Raw genomic sequence first — 20,000 nt, forward strand, 5'->3', positions numbered from 1 at the left:
ATATATATATATATATATATATATATATATATATATATATATATATATATATATATACATAAATATATATATATGTATATATATACATACACACACACACACACACACACACACACACACACACACACACACACACACACACACACACATATATATATATATATATATATATATATATATATATACATACATATACATTTATATATATATGTATACATATATTCATATATATGTATATATATAAACGTTTGTGTGTGAGATATAAATAACCACCCTCAGTGCCATTCTAAGGAGAACATGTCATTTGATTCATCACCCAGCACAGGGCGTCCGGAAGGGCCTTCATAACCCATGCTCAATAAATTTCAGGCCACAATTGCACACTTCGCATCCAGATTCGTCTATCTCTCTCCGACAGTGTGGAAGGCACGACTCCACTGGCTGACACACTTTGCAGTTACAGTGCTTATAGCCTCCTGCACTTACGGCGATTTGGCAGTTTTCTGGGCACTGAATTTCCTCTTGGTACTCGGGGCAGTCACATACATTGCAGCCAATTTCATCCACTTTCACTGAGCAATTGCCTGGGCAGTCTTTTATTGGCTGGCATAACTTGCATTTGCATTTCTGGCAGCCATCAATATCCGTAACCACATTGCAATTGTCAGGGCAGTTTGTCAGCGGCTGGCATACAGGGCAGAAACAAATGTCACAACCCTTGCTGTCTTTTTTCATTTGGCATGAAGGTGAGCAGTTGCGCACGGGTTCACACAATGGGCAATCACATACGTCACACTCATTTCCGTCTGTCTTCGTGGAGCATTCATGAGGGCAATCAAGCAATGGCTGACAGAGGGGGCAGTAGCATACATCACAACCTACGCTGCTCTTGACTATGTCACATTGATCTGGACAGTTAACAACAGGTTTACAAGCAGGGCAATCACAGACCTCACAGCCATTTTCATTTAGTTTCCTTGGACAACCATCTGGGCAGTACTGAATCGGCTGGCAATCGGGACAGAAACACTCATTGCAGCCATTTTTATTTTTTATTTCACAATTTTCAGGACAGTGTGATAACGGCTGGCAAATTAAACAATGGCATACTTCACAACCATTGCTGTCTTTTATGACAGAACAATTACTGGGGCACTCAGTGACAGGCTGGCAGAAAGAGCAAGTACATTCATCACACCCCATGGTATCCTTTGTAACTGTGCAGGAAGAATCACAGTGCACTTGGTTGCACTCGGGGCACTTGCAGATGTCACATCCATTCTCGTCTTTCTCTACAGAACAGTTAGTCGGGCAATGTGCCAATGGCTTACACACAGGACAGCCACAAACATCACAATTCCTTTCGTCTTTTATCTTTGGACAGTCATCGGGACAATTCGTCAGAGGCTTGCATGTTGAACAGTCGCAGTAATCACAGCCATTGTTCTTCTTACTCACAGTGCATTCAGCAGAGCAGTTTGTGACCGGCGGGCAGTGTGGACAATCGCACACCTTGCATCCTTGGAAGTCATACTTAGGGCAACAGAGTGGATGACACTCACCAACTGGCTGGCAAGGGGGGCAGTCACAGTAATAGCATCCTTTACTGATTTTCTTGATGGGACAGGATATAGGGCAATGTTTTACAGGTTCACAAGCTTGGCAGTCACAATCTAGGCAGCCATTTGACTTTACAAAAGGCCTGCACGGTGGTTTGCATTCCCTGCGTGGACAAACTTGTGGACAATGGCACTTAAGACACCCATCTGGCTCCAGCAAGGTGGTACAAGGAGGCTTGCACACTTCGACTTCGGGACATACCTTCTCTATGGGATTTGGGCAGAAACATCCCTCCCAGTTATCTGGGAGAGGAGCCAAGAGACAAGGTAGTTCGCATTTACGTTCAGCAGGACAGTCTGCAGGACGAGTCTGACCACAATGACACTCAAAGCAGTTTTCGGCTGCCCTCTTTAGCGTGCAAGGAGGCGAGCAAGTAGGAACCGGAGGGCAGTGGGAGGGTGTTTCACCACAGTCACAATCAACACAGCCTTTAGGGCCGAGGGCCTCATGGCAGTCAGCTGGACACGTGAGGGGTTGACACTCACAGGAAAGGCAGTTGTCAGCACCCAGAGTCAGCACACAGGGCAGGTTGCAGGCAGGTATTGCGGGGCAGTCTGGAATTCAGAACAATAAATCAGTGATATAAATGATCAAACATTCCGTCAGAATTTCTGCATTTGTTGTTGAAAGAAATGGGTCTTAATTTTTAAGGCAAGGTTCATCAAATCTAAGCTTTACGTATCTCTGCCTAAAATCCTAAAATCACATTGAAAACCAAACGGTATGAAGAAAGTTACATGCGTTTAGCATATTCTAGATATTTCAAAATTGTCAATTCGATCTTTGATTATTTATTCACCAAGTAAAGGGTATGTGTTCAAGTGTCTGTCTGTCTCTCTTTCTCTCTGTCTCTCTCTCTTTCTCTTTCATTCTCTCTCTCTCTCTTTCTCTTTATCTCTCTCTCTCTCTCTCTCTCTCTCTCTCTCTCTCTCTCTCTCTCTCTCTCTCTCTATATATATATATATATATATATATATATATATATATATATATATATATATATCCCTCTCGTGCTCTCTTTCTATCCCCCTCTCGCTCTCTCTCTCTGTCTCTTTCTCGTTCTCTCTCTCTCTATCTCTATCTCTCTTTATCTCTATCTCTCTCTCGCTCTCTCTCCCTCCCTGTTTTTGTGTATGACTGCCCGTCTCTCTCTCTCTCTCTCTCCTTCTCATTCTCTCTCTCTCTCTCTCTCTCTCGTTCTCCCTCTCTCTCTTTCTCCCTCTCGCTCTCTCTCTGACTGTATCTCTCTCTGTATCTCCTCTCGTGCTCTCTATAGCATACTCCACGTGGCCGTGTTCATCATGTGGCCCCATACCGCGTGGTCCAGTATGCTTAGCATGCCACGAGGCCGTCTGAGCCACGTGGCCCGAGGGCCGCTTGCGCTCGTTGGCGCCGCTGGTTAGAATATAAGGGAGGCCAAACCTAGACCCATCCTCATTCTTTATTCGCGCTTACGACTACATATCACTTATTTCTCTGTAATGAACAGTTGCCCCCCCCCCACACACACTTGACCTCACTTTCGCTTCCGGTCTCGGGCTGGGTGGAAACTTAGTAGTATGCTGTCATTACTATTTTGGTGACATTCTGTCGGCGCGAAGAATATAGTTATGACCGCAAATATTGTAAATTCATTTAATGAATAAAGCATAACGATCTTCCCCTTTCATCGTGCCAACAATTCACGGGGTTTCGTACTGAACAATAGGTCGCAGCATTCGACGTTTGAGAGAAGGTATAATGAAACCGAAGCATAGCTCATTCGATCGACATATTGAGTCAGTGTGAACCTGTATTATGTCTGTTTAGAAAAAGGACTGGGGTTTAAGCTCGAATTAATTCGCTTAATAATCACACTCTCTCACGTTTCTTTACCGCTGGCATGAAGGGAAATTTCCAACAATCGTGTGATTCGTAGTTGATATCTGCGTGCGCCATTCACAGATTGTAGAGTAAAAGACTAAGGATAAAAATCCGAGTCTCATATAGCCACTTCATTTCGTTCAGGTAATTTGGGTAGAAGGGAACCCACTGTCGAAGAAGGCTAGCGTTTAACATGCTAAGCGAGAAATGATTACCTCAGTCTGTTAGATTTTGTAGTGTAACCTTAATTACGATTAAATAATCAGGGATAAGATAAAAAGACATTTCTGAACTAGGATACTAGCATTGCAGAAGCTTGCAAAAGAAAATTCATGTCATCATTCATAATTGCGTACGTTAAGTCACATATCATTTAATGTTGAATTCCTGTGGTAATTGAAATAATTGTTGTATTAACGTATTAATGATCATAACATTTGCTAAAATGAACGATAAAATTCGTGTTTGTGATCCATCTTCGTGTGAACTCGCTTTCTCTTCACACTATTCCCACTCATATTTACATACACACACTCTTCCACGCAGTTCAACAGGCACTGTAAAATCAAATCTTCATCTATAGGACTTGTTGTGTCATAATTTCCGATCATCTCTTTTACCCGCGATGTTGCTGTCGTGATGAGTTGAAACTTACACGCAATCATTTCACACACTCTTCCACGCAGTTCAACAGACACTAAAATCAAATCTTCATCTATAGGATTTGTTGTGTCATAGTCAAAATTTATTCTTTTGCCTTGTGGCTTTGCTGATCGTGATTAGTGGAAATGATGCACAATACATATTTTTTCTTCTCTATGAAATGACAATCAGTTCAAGGTATCCTTGCGGATGCCACTGTCATTTCCCTTATCTATTCTCATAACTATCTGAGATGGTTAGTAGCTCAAGCAAGTTCGTTAGAACCGCTACCGCCTCTCCCTCACTTATTATTTTCTTGAAAAATACAAAAGTGAAAAAATACGAAAATAAATGAAATAATCTCATTAAAAACTGCAAATAATAGAAAAACATTGGCTAAGTAGCAATTGATTAACATCCCCCCACCTCTGTTGTCTTTCTTTTCTCTTACTATCCTGGCCCTTACGTGTATGATCTGGTTCATAATGCATAAAATGGACTATGTATATCCGACAAGGCATCGAAGATCTAACTACTGCACGATCGCCTTGCAATGCCGTGAGACGAACATCGCCAGAAGATCGACGCAGGCCAAAGGACGAGGACTCGCGAAATTGCAGGTATTAAGCCGCCCAGATGAAATGAACTCGTCAGAGCAGGCCCCAGGATGCTATGAAAAGCCGCCTGCCTGGACGTCCGTAGATCGGTCAAACTCCAGGAGGTCCTTGGCGTAGGATTAAGCCGCCCTCAGACGAAAGGACGCCCCTGCCCCGACGCCCGTAGACCCAAACCTAGGACCTAGGCGAAACCTTCGAGGGCGTGTGGACGTCGATGATGGATGGATGCACCAAGGAACAAGATGAAGAGGCCGACAACGAGGAGATGCACGAGGACGAACAAGAGCGCGATGACTGGCAGATGGGGTACGAATATAGGTCACCCTTGAAGTAATTCAGATGACGCCACGAGGACGAGGCGTGTGTAGGTGGCCGAGCAATATAGCATACTCCACGTGGCCGTGTTCGCCATGTGTTCCCCATACCGCATGGTCCAGTATGCTTAGCGTGCCCATCCACGCCGCGTAGCCCGAGGGACGCGCGGCCCGCTTACGCTCGCTGGCGCCGCTGGTCTGAATATAAGGGAGGCCGAACCATGACCCATCCTCATTCTCTCTCACACCTTCGGCGACCTTTCCCGTGACCCGAGGTCGGCCTTGCCTCTCCGGCAGGTCGGCCAGGCTGACACCCGCACTGACCGCCGGCATATCATAGTATTTCATATTGTGTGCTATTAATAAAAGTGTGAAGCCAAATCAGTGTTTTCACTAGCCGCCACCAGTAAATTCAAACTACACTATATAGAAGGCCTTTAGTATCTTTTATACTCTCTCTCTCTCTCTCTCTCTCTCTCTTTCTCCTTCTCGTTCTCTTGCTCTCTCTCTCTCTCTCTCTTTCTCTCTCTCTCTCTCTCTCTCTCTCTCTCTCTCTCTCTCTCTCTCTACCTATCTCTCTTTCTCTCTCCCTCTCTATCTATCTCTCTTTCTCTATCTCCCTCTCGTTATCTCTCTATCTTTTTCTGTCTCTCTCTGTCTCTCTCTCTCTCTCTCTCTCTCTCTCTCTCTCTCTCTCTCTCTCTCTCTCTCTCTCTCTCTCTCTTCTCTCTCTCTCTCTTTCTCTCTCTCTCTTTCTCTCTCTCTCTTTCTCTCTAAGAAAGAACATTAAAAAATAAGGAAATTAAAGAAAAATCTAGGAAAAAAGAGAAGGAAAAAATCAAGGAAATCAAGAAGACGAGGAAAGAATTGAAAAAAAAACAACAAATATACCAAAAACATAAAAAATAAGGAAATGACAAAAATAAAAAATATCAAGGAATTAAATAAATTATGAAAAAAAAACAATGAAAGAAAAAATATAAAAGAAGAAAAAAAAGAATAAAGGAAATAAAAAAATCGAGGAAAGAAAAGAAAAAAAAACGAAATAAAAAGAAATAAAAAACAAGGAAATATTCAACAAAAAAAAAAAAAAAAAAATCCAGGAAAGAAAAAAATAAAGGACGTGAAAAAAGAAATTAAGGAAATGAAAACAGAAAACTAATATATATATATATATATATATATATATATATATATATATATATATATATATAATTATATATATAAATCCAATTAATGAAAAGAGCAAAGAAATGGAAGAAACAAAAATCAAGGAACAAATAAATAAAGAAAATGATTAATAAAGTTAAAGAGAAAAAAAAAAAAAATCAAGAAAATAACTAGACTAGACATTTGCCACAGACCTGGACGCTTCCATGAGATAACGTTGGACGCCGGCGGGAGGAGCTGGGCGCAGGAGGGGCAGGCGAAGGACACGAGGATTCCCAGCAACAGCGCAGGCAAAAGCGACCTCATTCCAGCCATGTCCATTCCAGATATCCACATTCCAAGGGCCCTTCGACCGAGCGGAATGGAACTGTCTTCCGCGAAAATCCTCGGGTAGTTCTTCAACTGTTTTTTTTCTATCTTTGCTTTCCCGTTTCACTTCTTTTTCTTTTCGTTTTGTTTCCTGGAGGAACGTTTTCCTTCCTTGGCTTCCCTTAAATCTTAGTGGAAACCTCTCCTTCGGGAAGATGGAAGGCCTCTGCCATCTGTCTCCTTCGCTCCCCTGAGGCCATGTTACGACATAGCTGATGTTGTTCTTTCTTTCTACCTTTCTCTTCCATTCTTTCTTTTTCTTTTATAGGTGGAAGAAGAAAAAAGAATGCCAAATAAATCATCTACACACGTGACTGCAAAGCTGAGTCAGGGAAAAACATGTCATGGAGAACTTCAACAACTATCGGTTCAGTTTCTTCAGTTATAATACTAACACTTTTTCGACGAAAGGTAAATATTTGAACATTCGTTTAAGCCATAAGAGGTGTGATTTTCTTTTCTTTTTCTTTATTATTATTATCTTTAATCTCCAGTCGCGTGAAGCATTGTTGCTTTGTTATCAGAGCACGGACAATATGAAGAACATTAAACAAATATTTCATAGTTTGTTCCTGCGTATCTATATGCTGAAGTATCTGTCTGTTTGCGCTTCCTTAGGTACAGATGCTTCAAACTGCATATTCACTCAGGCGGAATCAAGGTCAAAGAAGGACAGTAGTGAAAGGTCAAGGAGGGACAGAAGTAAAAGGCCAAGGAAGGACAGGAGTAAAAGGTCAAGGAACGACAGTAGTAGGTCAAAGGACAGTAGTAAAAGGTCAAGGAACGACAGTAGTAGGTCAAAGGACAGTAGTAAAAGGTCAAGGAAGGGCAGAAGTAAAAGGTCAGGGAAGGACAGTAATAAAAGGTCAGAAAAGGACAGTAGTAAAAGGTCAGGGAAGGACAGTAGAAAAACTCTAGGAAGGACAGTAGTAGAAATTCAAGGAAGAACAGTAGTAAAAGGTCAAAGGACATTAGTAAAAGGTCAAGGAAAGACAGTAGTAGAAGGTCAAGAAAGGAGAGAAGTAAAAGGCTAAGGAAGGACAGGAGTAAAAGATCAAGGAAGGACAGTAGTAAAAGGTCAGTGAATGACACTAGTGAAAGGTCAAAGGACAGTAGTAAAAGGTCAGAGAAGGACAGAAGTAAAAGGTCAAGGAAGGACAGTAGTAAAAGGTCAGGGAAGGACAGTAGTAAAAGGTCAAGGAAGGACAGTAGTAAAAGGTCAAAGGACAGTAGTAGAAGGTCAAGGAAGGACAGTAGTGAAAGATCAAAGGACAGCAGTAAAAGGTTAGAGGACAGAAGTAAAAGGTCAAGGAAGGACAGTAGTAAAAGGTCAGGGAAGGACAGTAGTGAAAGGTCAAGGGAGGACAGTAGCAAAAGGTCAAAGAAGGACAGTAGTAAAAGGTCAAGGAAGAACAGTAGTAAAAGGTCAAGAGAGGACAGACGTAAAAGGTCAAAGGACAGTAGTAAAAGGTCAAGGAAGGACAGTAGTAAAAGGTCAAGGAAGGAAAGTAGTAAAAGGTCAAGAAAGGACAGTAGTAAAAGGTCAAGGAAGGACAGAAGTAAAAGGTCAGGGGAAGACAGTTGTGAAAGGTCAATGAAGGACAGTAGTAGGTCAGAGAAGGACAGTAGTAAAAGGTCAGGGAAGGACAGAAGTAAAAGGTCATGGAGGAGAGTAGCAAAAGGTCAAAGAAGGACAATATCAAAAGGTTAACGGACAGTAGTAAAAGGTCAAGGAAGAACAGTAGTAAAAGGTCAAGAGAAAACAGAAGTAAAAGGTCAAAGGACAGTAATAAAAGGTCAAGGAAGGACAGTAGTAAAAGGTGAGGGAAGGGCAGTAATGAAAGGTCAAGGAAGGACAGTTGTAAAGGGTCAAGGAAGGACAGTAGTAAAAGATGAAGGAAGGACAGTAGTAAAAGGTCAGCGAAGGACAGTAGTGAAAGGTCAAATGACAGTAGCAAAAGGTCAGAGAAGGACAGAAGTAAAAGGTCAAGGAAGGACAGTAGTAAAAGGTCAAGAAAGGACAGTAGTGAAAGGTCAAGGAAGGACAGAAGTAAAAGGTCAAGGAAGGACAGTAGTAAAAGGTCAAGGAAGGACAGTAGTGAAAGGTCAAGGGAGGACAGTAGTAAAAGGTCAACGAAGAACAGTAGTACAAGGTCAAGAGAGGACAGACGTAAAAGGTCAAGGAAGGAAAGTAGTAAAAGGTCAAGGAAGGAAAGTAGTAAAAGGTCAAGAAAGGACAGTAGTAAAAGGTCAAGGAAGGACAGAAGTAAAAGGTCAGGGGAGGACAGTTGTGAAAGGTCAATGAAGGACAGTACTAAAAGGTCAATGAAGGACAGTAGTAGGTCAGAGAAGGACAGTAGTAAAAGGTCAGGAAAGGACAGAAGAAAAGGTCATGGAGGAGAGTAGAAAAGGTCAAAGAAGGACAGTAGTAAAAGGTCAAAGGACAGTAGTAAAAGGTCAAGGAAGGACAGAAGTAAAGGGTCAAGGAAGGACAGTAGTAAAAGGTCAAGGAAGGACAGTAATGAAAGGTCAAGGAAGGACAGAAGTAAAAGGTCAAAGAAGGAGAGTAATGAAAGGTCAAAGAAGGACAGTAATGAAAGGTCAAGGAAGGACAGTCATGAAAGGTAAAAAAAGGGAAGTAATGAAAGGTCAAAGAAGGACAGTAATGAAAGGTCAAGGAAGGACAGTAATGAAAGGTCAAAGAAGGACCGTAATGAAAGGTTAAGGAAGGACAGTAGTAAAAGGTCAAGGAAGTACAGTAGTAAAAGGCGAAGGAAGGTCAGAAGTAAAAGGTCAAGAAAGGACAGTAGTAAAAGGTCAAGGAAGGACAATAGTAAAAGGTCAAGGAAGTACAGTAGTAAAAGGCGAAGGAAGGTCAGAAGTAAATGGTCAAGGAAGTGCAGTAGTAAAAGTTCAGAGATGGACAGTAGTAGATGGTCAGGGAAGGACAGAAGTAAAAGGTCAGGGAAGGATAGAAGTAAAAGGTCAAGAAAGGACAGTAGTAAAAGGTCAAGAAAGGACAGTAGTAAAAGGTCCAGAAAGGACAGTAGTAAAAGGTCAAGGAAGGACAGTAGTAAAAGGTCAGGGAATGACAGAAGTAAAAGGTCAGTGAAGAACAGAAGTAAAAGGTCAGGGAAGGACAGTAGTAAAAGGTCAAGAGAGGACAGAAGTAAAAGGTCAAAGGACAGTAGTAAAAGGTCAAGGAAGGACAGTAATGAAAGGTCAATGAAGGACAGTAGTAGGTCAGAGAATGACAGTAGTATAAGGTCAAAGAAGGACAGTAGTAAAAGGTCAAGGAAGTACAGTCGTAAAGCGTAAGGAAGGACAGTAATAAAAGGTCAAGGAAGGACAGTAGTGAAAGGTCAATGGAGGACAGTAGCAAAAGGTCAAAGAAGGACAGTAGTAAAAGGTCAAGGAAGAACAGTAGTAAAAGGTCAAGAGAGGACAGTAGTAAAGGTCCAGGAAGGACAGTAGTAAAAAATCAAGGAAGGACAGTAGTAAAAGGTCAGCGAAGGACACTAGTGAAAGGTCAAAGGACAGTAGTAAAAGGTCAAAGAAGGACAGTAGTAAAAGGTCAAGGAAGGACAGTAGTAAAAGGTCAGGGAAGGACAGTAGTAAAAGGTCAAGGAAGGACAGTAGTAAAAGGTCAAGGAAGGACAGTAGTAAAAGGTCAAAGGACAGTAGTAGAAGGTCAAGGAAGGACAGTAGTAGGTCAAGGGAGGACAGTAGCAAAAGGTCAAAGAAGGACAGTAGTAAAAGGTCAAGGAAGAACAGAAGTAAAACGTCAAGAGAGAACAGACGTAAAAGGTCAAAAGACAATAGTAAAAGGTCAAGGAAGGACAGTAGTAAAAGGTCAAGGAAGGAAAGTAGTAAAAGGTCAAGAAAGGACAGTAGTAAAAGGTCAAAGAAGGACAGTAGTGAAAGGTCAAGGGAGGACAGTAGTAAAAGGCCAAGGTAGGACAGTAGCAAAAGGTCAAAGAAGGACAGTAGTAAAAGGTCAAGGAAGAACAGTAGTAAAACGTCAAGAGAGAACAGACGTAAAAGGTCAAAGGACAGTAGTAAAAGGTCAAGGAAGGACAGTAGTAAAAGGTCAAGGAAGGAAAGTAGTAAAAGGTCAAGGAAGGACAGAAGTAAAAGGTCAGGGGAGGACAGTAGTAAAAGGTCAAGGTAGGACAGTAGCAAAAGGTCAGAGAAAGACAGTAGAAAAAGGTCAAAGAAGGACAGTAGTAAAAGGTCAGGGAAGGACAGTAGTGAAAGGTCAATGGAGGACAGTAGCAAAAGGTCAAAGAAGGACAGTAGTAAAAGGTCAAGGAAGAACAGTAGTAACAGGTCAAGAGAGGACAGTAGTAAAAGGTCCAGGAAGGATAGTAGTAAAAGGTCAAGGGAGAGTAGTAAAAGGCCAAGGAAGGACAGTAGTAAAAGGTCAAGAGAGGGCAGTAGTAAAAGGTCAAGGAAAGACAGTAGTAAAAGGTCAAGGAAGGACAGTAGTAAAAGTCCAAGGAAGGACAGTAATAAAAGGTCAAAGGACTTTAGTAAAAAGTCAAGGAAGGACAGTAGTAAAAGGCCAAAGGACAGAAGTAAAAGGTCAAGGAAAGACAGTAGTAGAAGGTCAAGGAAATACAGTAGTAAAAGGTCAGGCAAGGACAGTAGTGAAAGGTCAAGGGAGGACAGTAGCAAGAGGTCAAAGAAGGACAGTAGTAAAAGGTCAAGGAAGAACAGTAGTAAAAGGTCAAGAAAGGACAGACGTAAAAGGTCAAAGGACAGTATTAAAAGGTCAAGGAAGGACAGTAGTAAAAGGTCAAGTAAGGAAAGTAGTAAAAGGTCAAGGAAGGACAGTAGTAAAAGGTCAAGGAAGGACAGTAGTAAAAGGTCAGGGAAGGACAGTAGTAAAAGCTCAAAGGACAGTAGTAAAAGGTCAAGGAAGGAACGTAGTAAAAGGTCAGGGAAGGACAGTAGTAGAAGGTCAGGGAAGGACAGTAGTAAAAGGTCAAAGAAGGACAGTAGTAAAAGGTCAGGGAAGGACAGTAGTAAAAGGTCAAAGAAGGACAGTAGTAAAAGGTCAAGGAAGGACAGTAGTAGAAGGTCAAGGAAGGACAGTAGTAAAAGGTCAGGGAAGGACAGTAGTAAAAGGTCAAAGAAGGACAGTAGTAAAAGGTCAAAGAATGACAGTAGTTAAAGGTCATGGGAGGGCAGTAGCAAAAGGTCAGAGAAGGACAGTAGTAAAAGGTCAAGGAAGAACAGTAGTAAAAGGTTAAGAGAGGACAGTAGTAAAAGGTCAAGGAAGGACAGTAGTAAAAGGTCAAGGAAGGACAGTAGTAAAAGTTCAAGGAAGGACAATAATAAAAGGTCAAAGGACAATAGTAAAAGGTCAAGGAAGGACAGTAGTAAAAGGTCAAAGGACAGTAGTAAAAGGTCAATGAAAGACAGTAGTAGAAGGTCAAGGAAGGACAGTAGTAAAAGGTCAGGGAAGGACAGTAGTGAAAGGTCAAAGAAGGACTGAAGTAAAAGGTCAGGGAAAGACAGTAGTGAAAGGTTAAAGGACAGCAGTAAAAGGTCAGAGAAGGACAGAAGTAATTCGTAGTTGATATCTACGTGCGCCATTCACAGATTGTAGAGTAAAAGACTAACGGTAGAAATTCGAGTCTCATATAGTCACTTCACTTCGTTCAGGTAATTTGGGTAGAAGGGAACCCACTGTCGAAGATGGCTAGCGTACTCTAACATGCGAAAGCGAGAAATGATTACCTCAGTCTGTCAGATATTGTAGCATATCCGTAATTACGATTAAATAATCGGGGATAACGTAAAAAGACATTTATGAACTGGGATGCTTGCATTGCGGAAGCTTGCAAAAGAAACTTCATGTCACCATTCATAATTGCGTACATTAAGTCGCATATCATTTAATGTTGAATTCATGTGGTAATTGAAATAATTGTTGTATTAACGTATTAATGATTATAACATTTGCTAAAATGAACATTAAATTCGTGTTTGTGATCCATTCTTCGTGTGAACTCGCTCTCTCTTCACGCTATCCACATTCATATTTACATACACACTCATGCACGCAGTTCAACAGACACTGTAAAATCAAATCTTCATCTATAGGATTTGTTGTGTCATAATTTCCGATCATCTCTTTTACCCGCGATGTTGCTGTTGTGATGAGTTGAAACTTACACGCAATCATTTCACACACTCTTCCACGCAGTTCAACAGACACTAAAATCAAATCTTCATCTATAGGATTTGTTGTGTCATAGTCAAAAATTATTCTTTTGCCTTGTGGCTTTGCTGATCGTGATTAGTGGAAATGATGCACAATACATATTTTTTCTTCTCTATGAAATGACAATCAGTTCAAGTTATCCTTGCGGATGCCACTGTCATTTCCCTTATCTATTCTCATGTCTATCTGAGATGGTTAGTAGCTCAAGCATGTTCGTTAGAACCGCTACCGCCTCTCCCTCACTTATTATTTTCTTGAAAAATACAAAAGTGAAAAAAAACGAAAATAAATGAAATAACCTCATTAGAAACCAAATAATATAAAAACATCGGCTAAGTTGTACTTCATTAACATCCCCCCCTCTCTGTTGTTTTTCTTTTTCCCTTACTATCTTGGCCCTTATGTGTATGATCTGGTTCATAATGCATAAAGTGAACTATATATCCGACATGGCATCAAAGGAGATCTAACTGCAGCACGACCGCCTTGCAATGTCGTGAGACGAATATCGCCAGAAGATCGACGCAGGCCAAAGGACCAGGACTCACGACTGCAGGCATTAAGCCGCCCAGATGAAATGAACTCGTCAGAGCAGGCCCCAGGATGCTATGAAAAGCCGCCTGCCTGGACGTCCGTAGATCGGTCAAACTCCAGGAGGTCCTTGGCGTAGGATTAAGCCGCCCTCACACGAAAGGACGCCCCTGCCCGGACGCCCGTAGACCCAAACCTAGGACCTAGGCGAAACCTTCGAGGGCGTGTGGACGTCGATGATGGATGGATGCACCAAGGAACAAGATGAAGAGGCCGACAACGAGGAGATGCACGAGAACGAACAAGAACGCGATGACCAGCAGAAGGGGTACAAAGATAGGTCACCCTTGAAGTAATTCAGATGACGCCACGAGGACGAGGCGTGTGTAGGTGGCCGAGCAATATAGCATACTCCACGTGGCCGTGTTCGCCATGTGGTCCCCATACCGCATGGTCCAGTATGCTTAGCATGCCCATCCACGCCGCGTGGCCCGAGGGACGCGCGGCCCGCTTACGCTCGCTGGCGCCGCTGGTCAGAATATAAGGGAGGCCGAACCATGACCCATCCTCATTCTCTCTCACACCTTCGGCGACCTTTCCCGTGACCCGAGGTCGGCCTTGCCTCTCCGGCAGGTCGGCCAGGCTGACACCCGCACTGACCGCCGGCATATCGTAGTATTTCATATTGTGTGCTATTAATAAAAGTGTGAAGCCAAATCAGTGTTTTCACTAGCCGCCACCAGTAAATTCAAACTACACTATATAGAAGGCCTTTAGTATCTTTTATACTCTCTCTCTCTCTTTCTCCTCGTTCTCTTGCTCTCTCTCTCTATCTATCTCTCTATCGCTCTCTCTCTCTCTCTCTTTCTCTCTCTCTCTCTCTCTCTCTCTCTCTCTCTCTCTCTCTCTCTCTCTCTCTCTCTCTCTCTCTCTCTCTCTCTCTCTCTCTCCCTCTCTACCTATCTCTCTCTCCCTCTTTACCTATCTCTCTTTCTCTCTCCCTCTCTATCTATCTCTTTTTCTCTTTCTCTCTCTCGCTCTCTCTCTCTCTCTCTCTCTCTCTCTCTCTCTCTCTCTCTCTCTCTCTCTCTCTCTCTCTCTCTCTCTCTCTCTCTCTCTCTCTCTGTCTCTCTCTCTCTTTCTCTCTTTCTCTCTCTCTCTTTCTCACTAGGAAAGAACATTAAAAAATAAGGAAATTAAAGAAAAATCTAGGAAAAAAGAGGAAGAAAAAATCAAGGAAATCAAGAAGACGAGGAAAGAATTGAAAAAAAACCAAAAACATTAAAAAATAAGGAAATAACAAAAATAAAGAATATCAAGGAAGTAAATAAATTATGAATAAAACAATGAAAGAAAAAAATAAAATAAAAAAAAAGAATAAAGGAAATAGAAAAATCGAGGAAATAAAAGAAAAATAAACGAAATAAAAAGAAATAAAAAACAAAGAAATATTCAATAAAAAAAATCCAGGAAAGAAAAAAATAAAGGACATGAAAAAAACAAAATAAAGATATGAAAGCAGAAAACTAATATATATATATATATATATATATATATATATATATATATATATATATATATATATAATTATATATATAAATCCAATTAATGAAAACAAAGAAATGGAAGAAACAAAAAATCAAGGAACAAATAAATAAAGAAAATGATATATAAAGTTAAAGATAGAAAAAAAATTAAAAAAATCAAGAAAATACCTAGACTGAAGGAGAACCATTTGCCATCGACCTGGACGCTTCCATGAGATAACGTTGGACGCCGGCGGGAGGAGCTGGGCGCAGGAGGGGCAGGCGAAGGACACGAGGATTCCCAGCAACAGAGCAGGCAAAAGCGACCTCATTCCAGCCATGTCCATTCCAGATATCCACATTCCAAGGGCCCTTCGACCGAGCGGAATGGAACTGTCTTCCGCGAAAATCCTCGGGAAGTTCTTCAACTGTTTTTTTTTTCTATCTTTGCTTTCCCGTTTCACTTCTTTTTCTTTTCGTTTTGTTTCCTGGAGGAACGTTTTCCTTCCTTGGCTTCCCTTAAATCTTAGTGGAAACCTCTCCTTCGGGAAGATGGAAGGCCTCTGCCATCTGTCTCCTTCGCTCCCCTGAGGCCATGTTACGACATAGCTGATGTTGTTCTTTCTTTCTACCTTTCTCTTCCATTCTTTCTTTTTCTTTTATAGGTGGAAGAAGAAAAAAGAACGCCAAATAAATCATCTACACACGTGACTGCAAAGCTGAGTCAGGGAAAAACATGTCATGGAGAACTTCAACAACTATCGGTCCAGTTTCTTCAGTTATAATACTAACACTTTTTCGACGAAAGGTAAATATTTGAACATTCGTTTAAGCCATAAGAGGTGTGATTTTCTTTTCTTTTTCTTTATTATTATTATCTTTAATCTCCAGTCGCGTGAAGCATTGTTGCTTTGTTATCAGGGCACGGACAATATGAAGAACATTAAACAAATATTTAATTGTGCCTGCGTCTCTATATGCTGAAGTATCTGTCTGTTTGCGCTTCCTTAGGTACAAATGCCTCAAACTGCATATTCACTCAGGCGAAATCAAGGTCAAAGAAGGACAGTAGTGAAAGGTCAAGGAGGGACAGAAGTAAAAGGCCAAGGAAGGACAGGAGTAAAAGGTCAAGGAACGACAGTAGTAGGTCAAAGGACAGTAGTAAAAGGTCAAGGAACGACAGTAGTAGGTCAAAGGACAGTAGTAAAAGGTCAAGGAAGGGCAGAAGTAAAAGGTCAGGGAAGGACAGTAATAAAAGGTCAGAAAAGGACAGTAGTAAAAGGTCAGGGAAGGACAGTAGAAAAACTCAAGGAAGGACAGTAGTAGAAATTCAAGGAAGAACAGTAGTAAAAGGTCAAAGGACATTAGTAAAAGGTCAAGGAAAGACAGTAGTAGAAGGTCAAGAAAGGAGAGAAGTAAAAGGCTAAGGAAGGACAGGAGTAAAAGATCAAGGAAAAACAGTAGTAAAAGGTCAGTGAATGACACTAGTGAAAGGTCAAAGGACAGTAGTAAAAGGTCAGAGAAGGACAGAAGTAAAAGGTCAAGGAAGGACAGTAGTAAAAGGTCAGGGAAGGACAGTAGTAAAAGGTCAAGGAAGGACAGTAGTAAAAGGTCAAAGGACAGTAGTAGAAGGTCAAGGAAGGACAGTAGTGAAAGATCAAAGGACAGCAGTAAAAGGTTAGAGGACAGAAGTAAAAGGTCAAGGAAGGACAGTAGTAAAAGGTCAGGGAAGGACAGTAGTGAAAGGTCAAGGGAGGACAGTAGCAAAAGGTCAAAGAAGGACAGTAGTAAAAGGTCAAGGAAGAACAGTAGTAAAAGGTCAAGAGAGGACAGACGTAAAAGGTCAGAGGACAGTAGTAAAAGGTCAAGGAAGGACAGTAGTAAAAGGTCAAGGAAGGAAAGTAGTAAAAGGTCAAGAAAGGACAGTAGTAAAAGGTCAAGGAAGGACAGAAGTAAAAGGTCAGGGGAAGACAGTTGTGAAAGGTCAATGAAGGTCAGTAGTAGGTCAGAGAAGGACAGTAGTAAAAGGTCAGGGAAGGACAGAAGTAAAAGGTCATGGAGGAGAGTAGCAAAAGGTCAAAGAAGGACAATATCAAAAGGTTAACGGACAGTAGTAAAAGGTCAAGGAAGAACAGTAGTAAAAGGTCAAGAGAGAACAGAAGTAAAAGGTCAAAGGACAGTAATAAAAGGTCAAGGAAGGACAGTATTAAAAGGTGAGGGAAGGGCAGTAATGAAAGGTCAAGGAAGGACAGTTGTAAAGGGTCAAGGAAGGACAGTAGTAAAAGATGAAGGAAGGACAGTAGTAAAAGGTCAGCGAAGGACAGTAGTGAAAGGTCAAATGACAGTAGCAAAAGGTCAGAGAAGGACAGAAGTAAAAGGTCAAGGAAGGACAGTAGTAAAAGGTCAAGAAAGGACAGTAGTGAAAGGTCAAGGAAGGACAGAAGTAAAAGGTCAAGGAAGGACAGTAGTAAAAGGTCAAGGAAGGACAGTAGTGAAAGGTCAAGGGAGGACAGTAGTAAAAGGTCAACGAAGAACAGTAGTACAAGGTCAAGAGAGGACAGACGTAAAAGGTCAAAGAACAGTAGTAAAAGGTCAAGGAAGGAAAGTAGTAAAAGGTCAAGGAAGGAAAGTAGTAAAAGGTCAAGAAAGGACAGTAGTAAAAGGTCAAGGAAGGACAGAAGTAAAAGGTCAGGGGAAGACAGTTGTGAAAGGTCAATGAAGGACAGTAGTAAAAGGTTAATGAAGGACAGTAGTAGGTCAGAGAAGGACAGTAGTAAAAGGTCAGGAAAGGACAGAAGTAAAAGGTCATGGAGGAGAGTAGAAAAGGTCAAAGAAGGACAGTAGTAAAAGGTCAAAGGACAGTAGTAAAAGGTCAAGGAAGGATAGAAGTAAAGGGTCAAGGAAGGACAGTAGTAAAAGGTCAAGGAAGGACAGTAATGAAAGGTCAAGGAAGGACAGAAGTAAAAGGTCAAAGAAGGAGAGTAATGAAAGGTCAAAGAAGGACAGTAATGAAAGGTCAAGGAAGGACAGTAATGAAAGGTAAAAAAAGGGAAGTAATGAAAGGTCAAAGAAGGACAGTAATGAAAGGTCAAGGAAGGACAGTAATGAAAGGTCAAAAAAGGACCGTAATGAAAGGTTAAGGGAGGACAGTAGTAAAAGGTCAAGGAAGTACAGTAGTAAAAGGCGAAGGAAGGTCAGAAGTAAAAGGTCAAGAAAGGACAGTAGTAAAAGGTCAAGGAAGGACAATAGTAAAAGGTCAAGGAAGTACAGTAGTAAAAGGCGAAGGAAGGTCAGAAGTAAATACTCAAGGAAGTGCAGTAGTAAAAGTTCAGAGATGGACAGTAGTAAATGGTCAGGGAAGGACAGAAGTAAAAGGTCAGGGAAGGATAGAAGTAAAAGGTCAAGAAAGGACAGTAGTAAAAGGTCAAGAAAGGACAGTAGTAAAAGGTCCACAAAGGACAGTAGTAAAAGGTCAAGGAAGGACAGTAGTAAAAGGTCAGGGAATGACAGAAGTAAAAGGTCAGTGAAGAACAGAAGTAAAAGGTCAGGGAAGGACAGTAGTAAAAGGTCAAGAAAGGACAGAAGTAAAAGGTCAAAGGACAGTAGTAAAAGGTCAAGGAAGGACAGTAATGAAAGGTCAATGAAGGACAGTAGTAGGTCAGAGAATGACAGTAGTATAAGGTCAAAGAAGGACAGTAGTAAAAGGTCAAGGAAGTACAGTCGTAAAGGGTAAGGAAGGACAGTAATAAAAGGTCAAGGAAGGACAGTAGTGAAAGGTCAATGGAGGACAGTAGCAAAAGGTCAAAGAAGGACAGTAGTAAAAGGTCAAGGAAGAACAGTAGTAAAAGGTCAAGAGAGGACAGTAGTAAAGGTCCAGGAAGGACAGTAGTAAAAGATCAAGGAAGGACAGTAGTAAAAGGTCAGCGAAGGACACTAGTGAAAGGTCAAAGGACAGTAGTAAAAGGTCAAAGAAGGACAGTAGTAAAAGGTCAAGGAAGGACAGTAGTAAAAGGTCAGGGAAGGACAGTAGTAAAAGGTCAAGGAAGGACAGTAGTAAAAGGTCAAGGAAGGACAGTAGTAAAAGGTCAAAGGACAGTAGTAGAAGGTCAAGGAAGGACAGTAGTAGGTCAAGGGAGGACAGTAGCAAAAGGTCAAAGAAGGACAGTAGTAAAAGGTCAAGGAAGAACAGAAGTAAAACGTCAAGAGAGAACAGACGTAAAAGGTCAAAAGACAATAGTAAAAGGTCAAGGAAGGACAGTAGTAAAAGGTCAAGGAAGGAAAGTAGTAAAAGGTCAAGAAAGGACAGTAGTAAAAGGTCAAAGAAGGACAGTAGTGAAAGGTCAAGGGAGGACAGTAGTAAAAGGCCAAGGTAGGACAGTAGCAAAAGGTCAAAGAAGGACAGTAGTAAAAGGTCAAGGAAGAACAGTAGTAAAACGTCAAGAGAGAACAGACGTAAAAGGTCAAAGGACAGTAGTAAAAGGTCAAGGAAGGACAGTAGTAAAAGGTCAAGGAAGGAAAGTAGTAAAAGGTCAAGGAAGGACAGAAGTAAAAGGTCAGGGGAGGACAGTAGTAAAAGGTCAAGGTAGGACAGTAGCAAAAGGTCAGAGAAAGACAGTAGAAAAAGGTCAAAGAAAGACAGTAGTAAAAGGTCAGGGAAGGACAGTAGTGAAAGGTCAATGGAGGACAGTAGCAAAAGGTCAAAGAAGGACAGTAGTAAAAGGTCCAGGAAGAACAGTAGTAAAAGGTCAAGAGAGGACAGTAGTAAAAGGTCCAGGAAGGATAGTAGTAAAAGGTCAAGGGAGAGTAGTAAAAGGCCAAGGAAGGACAGTAGTAAAAGGTCAAGAGAGGGCAGTAGTAAAAGGTCAAGGAAAGACAGTAGTAAAAGGTCAAGGAAGGACAGTAGTAAAAGTCCAAGGAAGGACAGTAATAAGAGGTCAAAGGACTTTAGTAAAATGTCAAGGAAGGACAGTAGTAAAAGGCCAAAGGATAGAAGTAAAAGGTCAAGGAAAGACAGTAGTAGAAGGTCAAGGAAATACAGTAGTAAAAGGTCAGGGAAGGACAGTAGTGAAAGGTCAAAGAAGGACAGTAGTAAAAGGTCAAAGAAGGACAGTAGTGA

At 41.4% G+C, this 20,000-nt stretch overlaps 7 protein-coding genes across 7 annotated transcripts in view; 6 read left to right on the plus strand and 1 right to left on the minus strand.

Annotated features, from left to right (window-relative positions):
* Positions 1-255: 255 nt before the first annotated feature.
* Positions 256-8,032, minus strand: LOC113804832 (keratin-associated protein 16-1). The gene is made up of 2 exons (XM_070115386.1): positions 6,421-8,032; positions 256-2,174 (listed from the first exon to the last, which is right to left on the minus strand). Exons 1-2 carry the CDS (start codon positions 6,560-6,562, stop codon positions 343-345), a joined length of 1,974 nt encoding a protein of 657 aa, XP_069971487.1. The 5' UTR covers positions 6,563-8,032; the 3' UTR covers positions 256-342.
* Positions 6,940-8,306, plus strand: LOC138859645 (micronuclear linker histone polyprotein-like). Its single transcript, XM_070115446.1, has 3 exons — positions 6,940-7,006; positions 7,214-7,484; positions 7,691-8,306. Exons 1-3 carry the CDS (start codon positions 6,940-6,942, stop codon positions 8,304-8,306), a joined length of 954 nt encoding a protein of 317 aa, XP_069971547.1.
* Positions 8,307-9,514: 1,208 nt separating this feature from the next.
* Positions 9,515-10,553, plus strand: LOC138859646 (micronuclear linker histone polyprotein-like). Its single transcript, XM_070115447.1, has 2 exons — positions 9,515-9,909; positions 10,058-10,553. Exons 1-2 carry the CDS (start codon positions 9,515-9,517, stop codon positions 10,551-10,553), a joined length of 891 nt encoding a protein of 296 aa, XP_069971548.1.
* A 303-nt stretch (positions 10,554-10,856) lies between these two features.
* LOC138859647 (micronuclear linker histone polyprotein-like) lies at positions 10,857-13,714 on the plus strand. The gene is made up of 3 exons (XM_070115448.1): positions 10,857-11,397; positions 13,289-13,461; positions 13,559-13,714. The coding sequence occupies exons 1-3, from the start codon at positions 10,857-10,859 to the stop codon at positions 13,712-13,714; spliced, it is 870 nt and encodes a 289-aa protein (XP_069971549.1).
* Positions 13,715-15,625: 1,911 nt separating this feature from the next.
* LOC138859648 (micronuclear linker histone polyprotein-like) lies at positions 15,626-16,988 on the plus strand. The gene is made up of 3 exons (XM_070115449.1): positions 15,626-15,692; positions 15,896-16,166; positions 16,373-16,988. The coding sequence occupies exons 1-3, from the start codon at positions 15,626-15,628 to the stop codon at positions 16,986-16,988; spliced, it is 954 nt and encodes a 317-aa protein (XP_069971550.1).
* A 1,230-nt stretch (positions 16,989-18,218) lies between these two features.
* On the plus strand, positions 18,219-19,257 carry LOC138859649 (micronuclear linker histone polyprotein-like). Its single transcript, XM_070115450.1, has 2 exons — positions 18,219-18,613; positions 18,762-19,257. Exons 1-2 carry the CDS (start codon positions 18,219-18,221, stop codon positions 19,255-19,257), a joined length of 891 nt encoding a protein of 296 aa, XP_069971551.1.
* A 303-nt stretch (positions 19,258-19,560) lies between these two features.
* LOC138859650 (micronuclear linker histone polyprotein-like) overlaps positions 19,561-20,000 on the plus strand; it is a 5,113-nt gene continuing 4,673 nt past the window's right edge. Inside the window, exon 1 of the mRNA XM_070115451.1 lies at positions 19,561-20,000. This exon is cut by the window's right edge and continues 261 nt beyond it. Coding sequence (XP_069971552.1) covers positions 19,561-20,000 — 440 coding nt within the window.

Source organism: Penaeus vannamei, chromosome 37 (assembly GCF_042767895.1).
Source record: "Penaeus vannamei isolate JL-2024 chromosome 37, ASM4276789v1, whole genome shotgun sequence".
In the NCBI taxonomy this organism is placed as follows: domain Eukaryota; kingdom Metazoa; phylum Arthropoda; class Malacostraca; order Decapoda; family Penaeidae; genus Penaeus; species Penaeus vannamei.